The sequence below is a fragment of the Tachypleus tridentatus genome, chromosome 12, assembly GCF_004210375.1.
Source record: "Tachypleus tridentatus isolate NWPU-2018 chromosome 12, ASM421037v1, whole genome shotgun sequence".
In the NCBI taxonomy this organism is placed as follows: Eukaryota; Metazoa; Arthropoda; class Merostomata; order Xiphosura; family Limulidae; genus Tachypleus; species Tachypleus tridentatus.
The window spans coordinates 85,311,823-85,326,444 of record NC_134836.1 but is presented as its reverse complement, the minus strand read 5'-3'; the positions used below and the strand labels follow the sequence as shown (position 1 = coordinate 85,326,444).

The 14,622-nt window shown below is 32.4% G+C and overlaps 1 protein-coding gene across 7 annotated transcripts in view; it reads left to right on the top strand.

Annotated features, from left to right (window-relative positions):
- The window catches only part of LOC143233871 (sodium channel protein 1 brain-like), a 72,661-nt gene that overhangs the window by 22,861 nt on the left and 35,178 nt on the right, over positions 1-14,622 (top strand). For all 7 annotated transcript variants that reach the window (XM_076470708.1, XM_076470707.1, XM_076470706.1 and 4 more), the window contains exon 2: positions 14,445-14,618. In XM_076470708.1, coding sequence (XP_076326823.1) covers positions 14,445-14,618 — 174 coding nt within the window. The remainder of the gene's footprint in view (positions 1-14,444; positions 14,619-14,622) is intronic.

Below are 14,622 nucleotides of genomic sequence, written 5' to 3'. Positions count from 1 at the left end.
TAACTTTCATTCTAATATCAAAATTGTGGCTCTAGTTCGGTACAGTATTCAGCATTCAACCAATGAGGGTGGGACGTTCTCGCTCTACTCCGATTCTAACTTACAACCAGTTTCTGGCTGCAGGATATTTTTGTCTTCTTTTCCTTAAATTCGATCCTTTGATCTCTTTTTATTCACTTAATTACCTATTTATATTATATTTTCTGTCTATTTAATTTTTAACCGATTCGATTTTTTTATCTCTTGGTTATTTATTTATTATAGTGTACTTAGAGCTAACCATTAATACAAATAAAGATGAAAAAGAAACATGCAACGTCACCATCTAAGCTGGTATTATGGCTTCAGTTTTCTTCCTTCTTTTTTCGCCGTGGTCTGGGTTAAATGAAAGTCAAACCAGTCAAATTATTACGTTAATTATTATTAAACTGCTTTTTTACCCCTGTAGTAATTCGTAAAATCTTATAAATCAAGAGTGGGACGAAGAGAAATCGATTGAACTCTGAGCATACAGGTTTTTTTACAATCAGAATACCTGCCAGAAACAAACATGGAGCTCACCTGAAGATAGAAGTCTGACGAAACGTTTTTCTTTGTATCCCTTTGTAGGTTAGTCCTTCAATATTTTTTCGCCACAAGTATAATGTTTAACTAGACAGTTTCTGTCGTTTTCATGAAGTTATACCGTACAGTAAATTCTGATTTTCAGAAACATGTTTAATGGTTACCATATATTAACAAACTTAAAACGTGAATTAGAAATATCTGTATATGCTGACCCGGCATGGTCAAGCGTGTTAAGGCGTGCGATTCGTAATCTGAGGGTCGCGAATTCGCATCCCCGTCGCGCCAAACATGCTCGTCCTTTCAGCCGTGGGGGCTTTATAATTACGGTCAATCCCACTATTCGTTGGTAAAAGAGTAGCCCAAGAGTTGGCGGTGGGTGATGATGACTACCTGCCTTCCCTCTAGTCTTACACTGCTAAATTAGGGACGGCTAGCACAGATAGTCCTCGAGTAGCTTTGTGCGAAATTCAAAAAGCAACACAAACAACTATATATGCTAGCGTTTGACAAGTAAGACAAGATTATGCATTTGCTATATGTGGTTACTCAGCATATAATGTGGTATGTTTACTCATGATAATCTATAAAGTTATGAAATAGTTGTGCATATGTCTTTTACAATGTGAATTTTACCAACTTCCTTGTTTTATTGATAGTGAGAGATTTTGGTTTGCGGGTTTAAAGTATATGATCACTTTTTCGTATTTGTATAATTTTATATAGATAAGTAATATCAGAATTGACGCTTTACATGATAACAAAAACTATTACAAAGGGGCCGGCATGACCAGGTTGTTAGGGCGCTAGGCTCGTGATCTAAGGGTTGCGAGTGTGGATGTACATAACACCAAACCACATCACCCTTTCGGACGCGGGGAAGTTATATTGTGATCGGTCAATCACACTAAAAAGAGTAGCCCAAGAGCTAGCGGTAAGTTGTGATGACTGATTGACTTCCCTCTTGTCTTACCCTGCTAAATTAGGGATGGCTAGCGCAGATAGCCCTCGTGAAGCTTTGCACGGAAGTAAAAAACAAACAAACAAACTGTTGCAAAGAGTTTAAAGAAAACTTTTACCTTTATCTTATTTATAAATATACAGCTTTTTTCTTGTGCACTGTTATTGTGTTATTAGTAAATGGATATCAGTATGCGACTGTTTAAACTATAATTTCTTTAACTGGTTTTTGGTTTTTCAATTTCGCGAAGCTACACGAGGGCTAGCTGCGCTAACTGTCCCTAATTTAGCAGTGTAATACCAGAGGGAAGGCAACTAATCATCACCACCTACCACTAAATCTTTGGTTACTCTTTTACCAAAGAATAGTGTGATTGACCGTTACATTATAATGCCCCCATGGCTGAAAGGGCGAGCATGTTTGGTGTGACAGCGACTCGAACCCTTGACCCTCAGATTGCGCGTCGAGTGCCTTAACCACCTAGTCATGCCGGGCCTTCGCGGAGAGCAGTAGAAGTAACTAAGAGTTTTGTCTCTGTATGAAACCAAGGGTGCAACACAGTTAAAATTATTGAAATGATTTAAACTGATAGATTAACTTAACCTTATTCTTAGTGCAGCTAGTTTCCTCTTCTATTATAGAACAATCCTCGTTTTCTCGATTGGCATTTTAGTGTTTATACCTGTGTTTTTTACTCACTCTCCACATGACTACTAAAACTTGATTGTGCTTGATCAAAAATGTATATCAGTTTCAACTTCTTGTGTTTGATTACTGTTGTTTCTACTCGTTTTTAATTTAATCATATGAATTCGGGATTTAATATGGTAGATGATGAAATTTCCTCGGTTGTCGACTGGTTCTGACACGTGCGTCTCTTTCTCAAAGTTGGCGATATTTGGTTGTAAAGTACAGGCTTTAGTTCATGGGGAACTTATTTCTTACGAAAGACTGATGATTCTTTTTCATTTCACCTCAGAATTTTCCATGAGAAAGGCTAGAACTACTAACTGGAAATTTCTTTCTACTGCACCTTCCACTTGTTATCATGCCCTCAAGTAATCCCTTGTGTTAGGTACTGTTCTTTGCCACAGGAGATCTATGGTAAATTTTACAGGATATACTTCCCACTCCCAGAAGATATTTCCATGTTTAACATGTGAGCTTGTGTAGATTGACTTAATCTTCACAACGTGATAATTTAGGTCTTTCGTGTCTTCTTTGCTCAATATATCGTAAGTTAGATTTTTATAATTCTTTTACCATGAAAAATTGGTTTAAATTTGCATTTAGAGTTTGGTTATTACTTTTTTGTTTAATTGTTGGAATATGTATGCGTTTTGCGCAATAGTTACTATTTGTTTATTGTAACTTCAGTCAGTTATTGGGTGTGTTAGTCCATTTGTATTCTTCCTTTCACTGTTTATGTGAGTTTGTAATTTCTTTTTCTTTACTACTGTTCATATCTGACTGGGGATTAGATTTGAGCCAAAGTTTGTTATCGCTAACTGGGTGTCTTTCCATTTTCATGTTCTTCAGGATAGGTTTAAATTTTGTGTATTTTGTGTTATTAGTTTTTTGAGTGGGCTTTTAAATTTGATGTTAATATGTGTTTTATTTTCTAAGTTCCATTAGTGATTTTGTACTTTAGGTGTTGCTTATTGTTTTATATTTCAAATCGACTTTCATAGTCAGTAATGACGAGAAAACCCACTTCTAGAAAAAAAAATATATATGTAAAAACGGCTGGTTTAAGTTGAGAAAATTTTTATGTGGATGCGCAAACAACGTTTCGACCTTCTTCGGTCATCGTCAGGTTCACAAAGAAAGAAAGAGGTAACTGACCGATAACTGACCACATGTTTGAAGGGGGTTGTGTAACTGGGCGTGGGAATGTAGAGAGCGTGCTTAGATGTTTGATTATATTTATTAATATAGGTATAAAGGTGTTCCTTTGTATTGGTTTATTTTGGGCTTGAGTTGTTGTATAAGTAGGGCTTCTTTAATTTTGAGTTTGTTTATGTATATTTCTTTATTTAGTATTTGGGTGTTTTCTATGGTTATGTTGTGTTTATTTGACTTGCAGTGTTCGAAAACATGTGAAGGTGACTTTTTGTGTTCTTTTAACCTGTTGACTGCCAAGTGTTTCAGCTGATACAATACAACTCTAATGCTTCTTCATTTTGTAACTTCTGTCGTGACGCCGTTTTGGATCGAAAGTGAAACCATTTGTAAGTAGGTCAAATGCATTTTTGGTGCTCGACATCTAGCGTTGAAGATAGGTATTATTGAGAACGAATTAATTCGTCCGTGGCACTGTGTTACCGATCGGCTTGAACGAGTTATCTCGTCTACGGCACTGAACAGGTTAATCTGGTTTATATTTTTCCACTTGTTTCTCCAATATAGAAGTCGTGGCAGTTATCACATGGTATTTTATAAATAATGTTGGTGTGGTGTTTGTCAGTGGAGTTTTTACACGGTATAGACCTTAGTTTTGTGCATGGTTTTTGAATAAATTTTGTATTAACTGGAATGTCATATGGTGTTACCAGTTTTTGCCAAATGTTGGTTATTTTTCTGCTGATGTCGGGAATATATAGTATACAGCAGTATGTGGTTTCATGATTTTTTAATTGGTGGGATATATTTACTTTTGTTAGTTGATTTTGCTTTCTGTCTAGGTGTGTGCGTATAATATTTTCTACGGTTTGTGGAGGAAACTATTTGATGTTGATGAAGTATTGTTTTATTTTGTTTAATTCGTTGTAAATTTTATCTGGTGAGCATAGTTTTATGGCTGTGTTTATTTGGTTTTTTGGTATGTTGAGTTTTTGTTTTGTTTCATGTGCTGAGTCCCAAGGAATGTATAGTCCAGTATGGGTGATTTTTCGGTGGATTTCTGTTCTAAATTGTGAATCTGTTCTTGTAATTTTGAGGTTAAGAAATGATATTTGATTGTTTTCTTTCTGTTCACATGTGAAGTTAATGCTGGGATGTATAGAGTTAATGTGATTGAAAAAATTAAGTATGTGTTCTGTAGATGTGAATCCCGCAATCGTGTCGTCTACATATCTGTACCAGTATAGTGGTGGATGTAATGCTGTGTTAATTGCTTGTGTTTCAACTTGTTTCATAAGAATATTGGCTAAAACTGGTGATACTGGGTTGCCCATGCTTAGGCCATTTGTTTGTATATAGTTGTGGTTGTTGAACATGAAGTTTGTCTTTATTGTGGTGAATTCTATGAGGGTTGGTAATTGGTTGCTGGGAATGTCTACTGATGGGTTAGAGTTTCGGATATAGAGTTCTAAGGCTATCGTGCAGGCTTCAGCGGCTGGGACTTCTGTAAAAAGGGATATAACATCGAAACTGGCCATTAAGGCTTTATGATTAGGTTGATAGATTAAATTTGAAATTAAAAGAGTCTTTGATGAATGAGCTAGCTGATGTTACATATATGGAGAATGCCCATGCTATGTATTTACCAACATTGTAATTAAACGATTCATATGTGCACATATTGGGCGTAATGGACAATCTGGTTTATAAGGTTTGGGGATGCTGCTGGCTTTTTTCATTTTTAGTAGTATTTTGTTTAGTTGCGTTTCGTGTGTCTTTGTTGGATTTGTGTGTATTGGTTTAAATTTGTTTGTGTCTAATAGGATGTTGTTCATTTTTTGGATGTGTTCATTATGACTATAGCGTTTCCTTTATCTGCTTTTAGAATTTCAATGTTTTTGTCTTGTTTTAGGTTTTTAATGGAATTAATGTCTCTTTTTGTAAGATTGGTTTTTAGCTTTCTATTTTGTTTTTGTTAGTCTAGGTTCATTTTTTTTTTGTAAGTTATGTAGTTCTTTGTATTTCGTGTTCAATATGGCTTTAAGTAGTTTTTTCTGTAAATTTTGGATAATGTTTGTACATTGATTAAAATTTTTTGATAATTTTACCTTTACAAAGTTAGGGGTTAGTTGTTCCTTTCTACATTGTTGAATGAAATATATGTCATTTCTTCTATTGATAATTCTTTGGTTTAAGTTTCATAATATTGCAAGTATGTTATTTTTATCTATGTTATAAACTCTACAAACTCCTGGGTTTTGTTAGTTCATTAATAATGAGTACTCTCTCTAAGTATGTGTTACTTATGTGTCTTTATGGCTACACTTCACGCTAATTTTATGGGTTCTACAGGTTCTGTCTGAAGGTTTCTACCCTCAGTTGTACTCCTCCATTCATTTCTCAAATCTCTTCCCTTCTTCCCTTATAGTCATCTTACCAAGTCTGTTTAAGATCAATTACACAAAGAAAGTGTCAAATATGTGGTACTCAATCAGGATGGAAGATTGGGGATCTGTCATAGACCTGTCCCATTTGAGCTCTTTCCTGAAGCCACCTAGTTTCTCCAAGGATTCCTGTCTCTTTATATTTCCTCTGCTTTTGCGTCACGTCGTTTTTTTGGCTCGTCCACGAGAGTCACGTCTTCCAGTTCTAGGCACTGCTGTTTGGTCCTTCTTTGGAGACACGTGTTTTGTCGGGTGGTATATTCTGTTGCCTGTCAATTTCATTTGTTGGATCTTTGAAATATCTTTTTTGTGGATGACTGGTTCCTGCTCATCTGTTCTCGTGTCCTGTCAGTCAATCAAACCTGCTTATATCTTCAGGTAGGAATATCTGATCCACTTGGAGAAGTTCATTCTGAACTGCATTCAATATCGTATTCCATTGGTGATTTTCTTCATTTACCATCTTTATTGGGCTCGCACTTTTCCACTTTAGCTCAAGGACAGGAAGCAGGTAGTCTCAATGGCCCTACCCTCTCCTTTTATCACTGCACAAATGTTCTCTCTCTCTTTTGGGGGTGAGCTTCCATGAAAGCTCTCTTTCCTTTGGGTGGAGCTCACATGCATTCATTCAGTGGATGTTTCTTGACCAATGGAACTTCTCCCACAATCTCTTGGATCTGCTTATTACCCTTCCCCCTGGGATCAGGTCCAACCTTGAAGTTTACCATGTTAGAATTTCCCATTCCTCCACCTTGTTCAAAATATCATCTGTTTACTGATTTCTGGTTAATGGTACATTGAGGAAGCTACTCTCTGTTTTCAAATCTTGGAACTATTGCCAGTTCATTGGGATCTGTATCTGCTGCTCCTGAAGGGGTGAGGCGTAATGGCTCATTTTGATTATTCTACTGTCACTGACTACATCTGTGCGTTTTCAGACTCTGGATCATCATCTTTTTCACGGGGCTTATAACTTGCACTATAATGATCACTTGCACTCAGGTGTTTCCCAGTTTCTACCATCTCAATCATATCTGTATTTGAAGTCAATAATAAATCTAAAATATCATTGTTTTTAGTTGGTTCTGTGACCAACAAGGGAAGAAAGCCATCTTGAACAGTTTCTAAAAACCTTTCTCCCTCATGGTTTGACTAGCATTTTCGATCTACATGCCAGAAATTAAAATCATCCATAAGTGTTACTTCATTAACAGCTGAAATCTTAACCTCATTGTAAATTTTCTCATTAATTTCACCTTTATCAGTTGGTGGTCAATAACAAATTCCCACTGAAATCCTTTTCCATTTATATCTGCTAATAGAAACTCAAATTGATTTACTCTTCTTGTTACTATCTCTGATATCTTCAACATCAACAGAATAAAACTCATTTTACATATAAAGCCTTTCATACTCCTCTCATTAGCACTCTGTCCCTCTTAAATAACAATGTACAACAAAGTTTTTGCTTATTGAATACTGTTGGGTGTTCCTTATAGATTTTTGGCTGCTGATCATAAAAATCACATCCAAATTTGCCCATCATGTACCGTTTCATCGAAATTTTCAGTTTTGCTACAATGGAAAAACAATATCAGAGCAACTGGAATCCATCAATGCTTGCTGACTACTGTTGGACACTGCAACGTGATGCACCGGACATTGAATACAAACGAAAACCAGGAGCAAAACACTTTTAATTATGTTGAACTTAATAATGTATTAGAAACATAAACACAATTAAATACATTATCGCCGGTAAACAGTTAACTGTCTATTTCTCAGAGTTCCTACATGATGAAGCAAAACCAAAGCTATATTTGTACATACCCACCAGGTACCTGTCACAATCAGCAAAAACTTTTAAGAAGCAAAATTTTTCAAAAAAATTGTTGTGCAGTGTAACCTGTAACCTTGTATTTTCAAGAAATTCCTGTCATGAAAATCATTTTTGTTTAACTATTTTTCAATTACATTTATTATTTCAAAATTCTTCATTACTACCAATGCTTTCAAGTTATCTATTTTATGTTATACTTCTAACATTACAATAGTAACAATTAAACCTACCCTTATAACCAGTTCTTCAATCCTTTCTTATGGTAAACTTTTCTCTGCCTCTTATTCTTTTTGTATTTAGTTTATCTCAGCTCTCACCACTGTGTAGTTCTAGTTTAAAACTTCTATTATAGCTGAATTAATAGCCCTTGCAATCAAGCTAAACCCTATCATTTTTTTAAAACTAAAAACCAAAATAAGTTCCCTTTTTCTCAGTTTCACTGATCTTACAAGTCTAACGTCTAACTAGCCAATCTGCTCATTATTTATATATTAAACCAAGACTAGCATTTAGCCCTAATATCCTAATTATAACTTTATCTCCATAATTAATTCTGGATGTATCCCTGACAAAATTAAGTTATGACTTTTTCTCTTTAAATTCCTTATCATATTAATTAGTGCCTCTGACCTACCTTTCCCTAAACCATTAGCCCCTATGTGCACAACAAAACTGCATTGCTATTAGCCCACTTCAGTATATTTCATGCTTTGTCAGTTTTATCCTTCATCTATGCCCCTGGACAGCATACACTAATTCTTTTGTTCCTATTTACTCACAAAATATCCTATCCACATCTCTTGTCAAGAAATAATCTAGAACTACAGTCTCTTTGAGTTTATCATCCATATCCTTTTCAGTCCATTTTATTTTCCTTCTGACAAATAGTTCAACATCTGCAGAAGCCAAAGCTGAAATTTGTTGTTCAGTAGAATAGGCTGATTGCAATTAAATCCACTCTTAGGTTTTCTGATCTGAAATAAATAATACTGATGGTTAACCTTTTGAAGTAATGTCTGTGAATGTCTATTTATTGGTCAATAATATTTGATAAATTTTGTGATTATGTAGGTGAAGTTAGAAGGAAAACTAAATATGGGTTAAATCTTATTTTTGGTTATTAGTACTGGTTGTACTTGATTAAATGGCAAAGGCAGACCTTTTGAAGACCCTGGAATACCAGTTGGTAGATCATGTTTTAAGTGCAGGCGATTGCTTATAATCCTTGACTGAACTAGAATGTTGTAGTTGTGCTGTGTTTAAAATTGAACAAATAAGTTTTGGATTATATTGCTTTTTTCTCAGTAATCAACATAAATGTAGGACTTTAGTTGCTCTGTTAATGCTAACATGATTTGGGTTTACCTAGCTAGAGATAGGTTTATTAAGCTACTTAAGGGCTACCTACACTAGCCATTCCTAATATAGCAGTGACACACTAGATTTTTTTTTTTTTTTTACAAACGAATAGTGGAGTTCACCTTTACTTTTACGTTATTATGATCCCATTGCTGAAAGAGAGGGCATGTTTACTGTCAGAAATTTGAATGCATGACCAACAGATTATGAGTTAAATGCTCTATCTGTCAGGTCATGAAATAGGCATTAATGGTAACTGGAAAAGGTGATAATTTTATTGATGTAATGAATGATTAATGAAACAACTTATCAAATAACAAAATAAATTTCCACCTGTGCAGCCTATAGACTGTTATCTCAATAGACCAGTTGGAAGATATTGCTCAGTGAAGAAAATGAAAATATTGCATGTAAAAGTAATGACTATAATTATTACTGTTTTAAAAATTATCTGTTTTGTAGTGTGATAAGGTTGAATCAGTTCAACATAGTTATTGAAGCCAAGAATGATAGCAAAATAAATGTTCCCATATATATATATAAATTAAAAGTCACCTAGTGACAATTAGATTGCTGAAAAGCTTTTGTTAATAAATAAACATATGTTCAATGATAGTTCAATTTCAAGGTCTCAGTTCAAGCAAGAGAGATTCTGTTCAATTTACACTTAGATCAATGTGTGTTAGATTGAATCAAAGTGTAAAATGAACTGGACTTCCCTTGAACTTAGTTAGACTTTGGTATTAAACTGCCAAGAAATAAAATTGCATAAATATAATGATATATGCAAGTACAAAATGACATTGTGACAGCATTAAATTCTCACAGCTCATGAAGTATGCAAATAATTAATAACATGTCAATTATTATAATTACTTCAAGAGTAATTATGTAACACATTTGACCATTTAAGTTTATTAGTATTCAACTAAAAGATACATTTTATTTCAAGGTATGTTGTTGAGCTAATTAAGAAATAATTGTGAATCACACTTTATTGAGAATGGAAGTGACTGGAGATATACAGGATTGGGAGGTTTATTACTAACAAGAAACAGAGATTTTACAAATATGTTTATCATAACAGTGATAATGATACAAAATATGCCTATGTGCAGTTTCCATTTTACTTTAAGAACTTAAATAAACTAGTAATAACAATTGTTAAAACATACATTTTTGTTCTTGTCCTACAAAAGGAAAGCTTTCTGTTCCAGTTCAAACTTGTTATTAAAGATACTAAAGCAGGATATTTTAAAATCTTAAAATTTTTACTTTGAAACTAGAGATGTGTTGTAATGCCTTGTGACAAGAGATGTCAGCCAGCTTGAAACACTGGTTGTTTGACTAAAAAGCTTGTTTGTTTGTTTGTTTTTGAATTTCGTACAAAGCTACTCGATGGCTATCTGTCTCTAATTTAGAAGTGTAAGACTTGAGAGAAGGCAGCTTGTCATCACCACCCACTGCCAACTCTTGGGTCACTCTTTTGCCAACGAATAGTGGAACTGACTGTCATATTATAATGCCCCCACGGTTGAAAAGGCGAGCATGTTTTGTGAGACAGGGATGTGAACCCTCAGATTACGAGTCGCACACCTTAACCCACCTTGCAATGCAGGCCTGACCAAAAAGTTACTGTAAACTACTGATTTATTTCATGTTCACAGACCTCAAAAACAGTGGCTTTACTTGTAGCTACATTAACTGTGAGGTAATTGCAAAACGTATTTTTGGTACTTTTCACAATTCTAATGACTGAAAATTTGTCATGACCAAAGAATATTTTTCAGTTATTGTAATATCACGCTACAGATACTGTTAAATGATCATATGTATAGTACCACTATGTGTAACAAAGAATTGCAACTATTTCATGTATTTAATTTTCACACTTCTAACCACAGATTATCTTTTATTTTCCAAACTTCTTCATTAATGAAATATATATCTAGAATATTTCTGTATTTAGGCTTTTTTAATTCCCTAAAATAACATACTCCTTTGGTAATACAACGTGTTTAAGAAATTTACAAATACTAAGGACAGTGTATTACTTAGAATTAAGAAAATAAAACTTATAACTGTAAAAAATATTCTATACTATAAAAGTCTGTAGTTATCAATGGTTCAGGTTTAGGTAATTCTTGAATTTCAAGAAAACTAGTAACATTTATCCATCTTTTGGATAAATTGTTCAAAATAATTGATTGTTTTTATTTAGACTCCATAATGTTTCATTCTGACTTGCTTTCTTAGGTTATATCTGAAAAACGTAGGTAAACTAATAATACATATTTTATGATAAAGTGAATATTATAAAGATTAACAAAAATAAGAACTGCTTTTAACCTTATTTATAATTAAATTTAATCTGAATTAACTTTGAAAATGTAACTTATACAGTATATACTTAATTCATGTACAAAATAAATCATAACTAATTAGTGAAGTGAAGTATTTTGTTATTATCAATTAATTATTGATCAATCGATCAAACATTTTTAATTTAATTATTTTAATCTTACTTAGCTAATTATTTCCTAAAAGTGTGGCTCACTTTAAGGTAACCATTAAGTATTGATTAATAATTTTATTGAAAAATACAACAAATAACAATATTAATGGTTTATGTTGTGTAGCTGTCAGGTTTAATAATTAATAATGAATAAGAGATCGAACTGTTTTACCATTATTTGTTTCTTTGAAAATAATATTCAAAATCTACCTTATTTTGTATTTAGAAGTTATATTTTAAATTAGATATTTTTGTAATTTTTAAAATACTTTAACTTAAGTAAATGATGTAGCAATCAAATTTTATGTTTTAGTCAAAAAGACTTAAAGGTATTGTCTTTGTTTCAATTGGGAATCCTTGTTTTTCAAATATTGATATTAAGCCACCTTTTAAAGTTAAAGCACTTAAAACCACATATGTTTGAAAAAATTACTGTGCAGTTTTTTCATAGTTTTTAAATTAAACAAAATTTCAAAAATATTTTACCTTTTGCCTTTTTTTTTACTGAAAAGTTAATAAATATGCTTTAAAGGTAATAATATTTTGTGTAAGTTTATTAAATGTTAAACTAAATGTTTCTTCTATTATTGGGTAGGTTTAAACTATGTTTTGGGTAATTTAGATTATTAGCTTCAGTTCATTTACACAATCAATTGTTCAGCTGAAATAATATAAAACATGCTATATTTTACTTAATGCTTGAATAAAAATAACTGCACATTAGTGCCCAATGATTTTAGAATGTTTAATAATTTGAATTACTGTCAAGTGTCTTTAAAATAAATACAATACAGAAGTTCTTCATCTTAAAATAATTGCGTATTATCACTGATAATATAATTCTTATTCATTGTTATTGTTGGTTTAGTGAATGATATTCATCACTGTGTGGTATGCAAGTACTACCTGTCTAACTTTCCTATAGTTTATATTTAAACTTACAAAAGTATTTAATTTTTTATTAAAGTTTTAAATTGTAACATTATAAAACTGGTTGAGTTTGTATGCTAATCCAACCACATGTAACTTTCTATAGCAGAATCTAATCATAACTACTGTGTTGTAGGATGTTTATATCATTTGATATTTTATCTTGTGTATGTGGGGAAATTTCTTGTAACTGTTAAATGGAGTAGAGATACTGCTGGAATATAACAAATATCATTTTTTATTTAATCACTTACAAAAAGAAGTGGGATTGGAAATGCAGTTTTGGAATTTTAAGAAAGATTTGTTTCTGGTGCTTCAAGACCCAATATTCACTGTTAAGCCTCATCCTAGTTTCAATGTTTATCTCAAAATGTTTTTTAGTGTTTTTCGTTTAGTTCATCTTAAAGTAAAGATTTTATTAATTTATTTCGTTATATGTTTCATTTTGTCACAACAGTGTGCTAGTCCAGTGTTTTTTTTATATTTATCCTATAAATATAATATTTGTTTTTATCCAACTTCATACCATATTTTGTCTGTTTCATCCATCTGCAAAAATGTGTGCTTCTTGCAATTAGCAGGTTAAATTATATGATGAAATCAGACTCAAAGAATGCTTTCAGAATTCAAGTAGGTTTGTATTAGTTTTGTATCCCATTTAAGTGGTTGAAAGAACTTACATTACATGATTTCAGTGGGAAGAGAGTCTTACGTATATCAACAATATCTTGGTGTTTGGTTGTACATTTTAGATTGCAATTCCAAACCTGCACATGACATTCAATTCATATACAGAACAGATCAAACATAATCCAAATATATGTTTTATCATTACTTACAAAATTGGTTAAATGAATGATAAATGGATTTTAATCATAATAAATGCAAGGTAATACATATAGGCTATCAAATTTGAATTATGTGTGTAATTTTGATGAAGATAACCTCAATATTGTTATGAGAGAAATGGTTTTCTTGTTTTAGTTCATCAGTCTTTCAATCCAACCAAGCACTGTTAGTAGCAGGACAAATAGAATTCCTTTTAATATCTACAGAAACACTTGGTACAAGTACAGAGAGGTTATAATTTCATATTTTAGGTTGTTTTGTTCACCCTTGTATGCTTTACCTTAAGAAGGACATTGAATTGTTGGATATGATTCAGGGGAGAGTGAATAGGAAAATATCTGAGATAAAAAGTTATCACACAAGGACAGGCTAAGATTTCTGAAATTGTTTTCTCTTGAAAAAAGAAAGTTTAGAGACATTTATGAGTTTAAAGGAATTGATAGTGTTGATGTATAATTTTTTTCATTCTTAATGGTGGCACCAGGTTGAAATGGGTTGATTTCAGATGTAGTGGATCCAGTTAATTTAGGAGAGTTTACAGTAAGTCTTGATAAATATTTAAATGTTAAGGGCTGGCTTTGAGTGTTTTAATTTAAAGTTCACTGGATGTGATAGCCTAGATGGATCACAATGACATTGTTGTTCTTAAATTACATATACCTGTATATACATTTATATTCTAAAATTTCTGAAAATACAAACACACCTTAGAATGATTTCTTTAGGTAAAATAGAAATATAAAACAGATGACATTACTTATTCCTAGTTTTTTGCACGTTTATGAAAATGAGATAGTCAAAAACTGTTTTTAGATTGTTGAATGAAATACCTGAAATACATTGTTAAACTGATGTATAATGTGTAGATGATTTTAAGCAATAAATAAGAATAAACAATGACGTTTTTCCAAAGTGTATTTGACTTTACATGCATTTTCTTAAACTAGGATTTATAAATATATAAATCGAATATTTCAAATATAGCAAATATCAATTCTTGGTTACTGGTGAATCTGAATAAAACTTTCTTGATGAAACTTGTATTCATCTTATTATGTGTAGGAAATATAAGTTACCTTTTTGTATATATATTGTTAAACTATTATTAACTATGTCTCTTACTGTTGTATTTGGTTCTAGGCATTGACAGTGATTTTCACAATTGAAATTTATTTGAAACTTCTTGAACAAGGAAAACAGTTTTTTGAGACAGGCTGGAATAGTTTCGATATACTAATTGTGGTAACAACTTTGCTTGTGGATGTTTTTCCCAAAAGTCATGGGGGTCTGTCAGTTTTAAGAGCCTTTAGACTGGTAG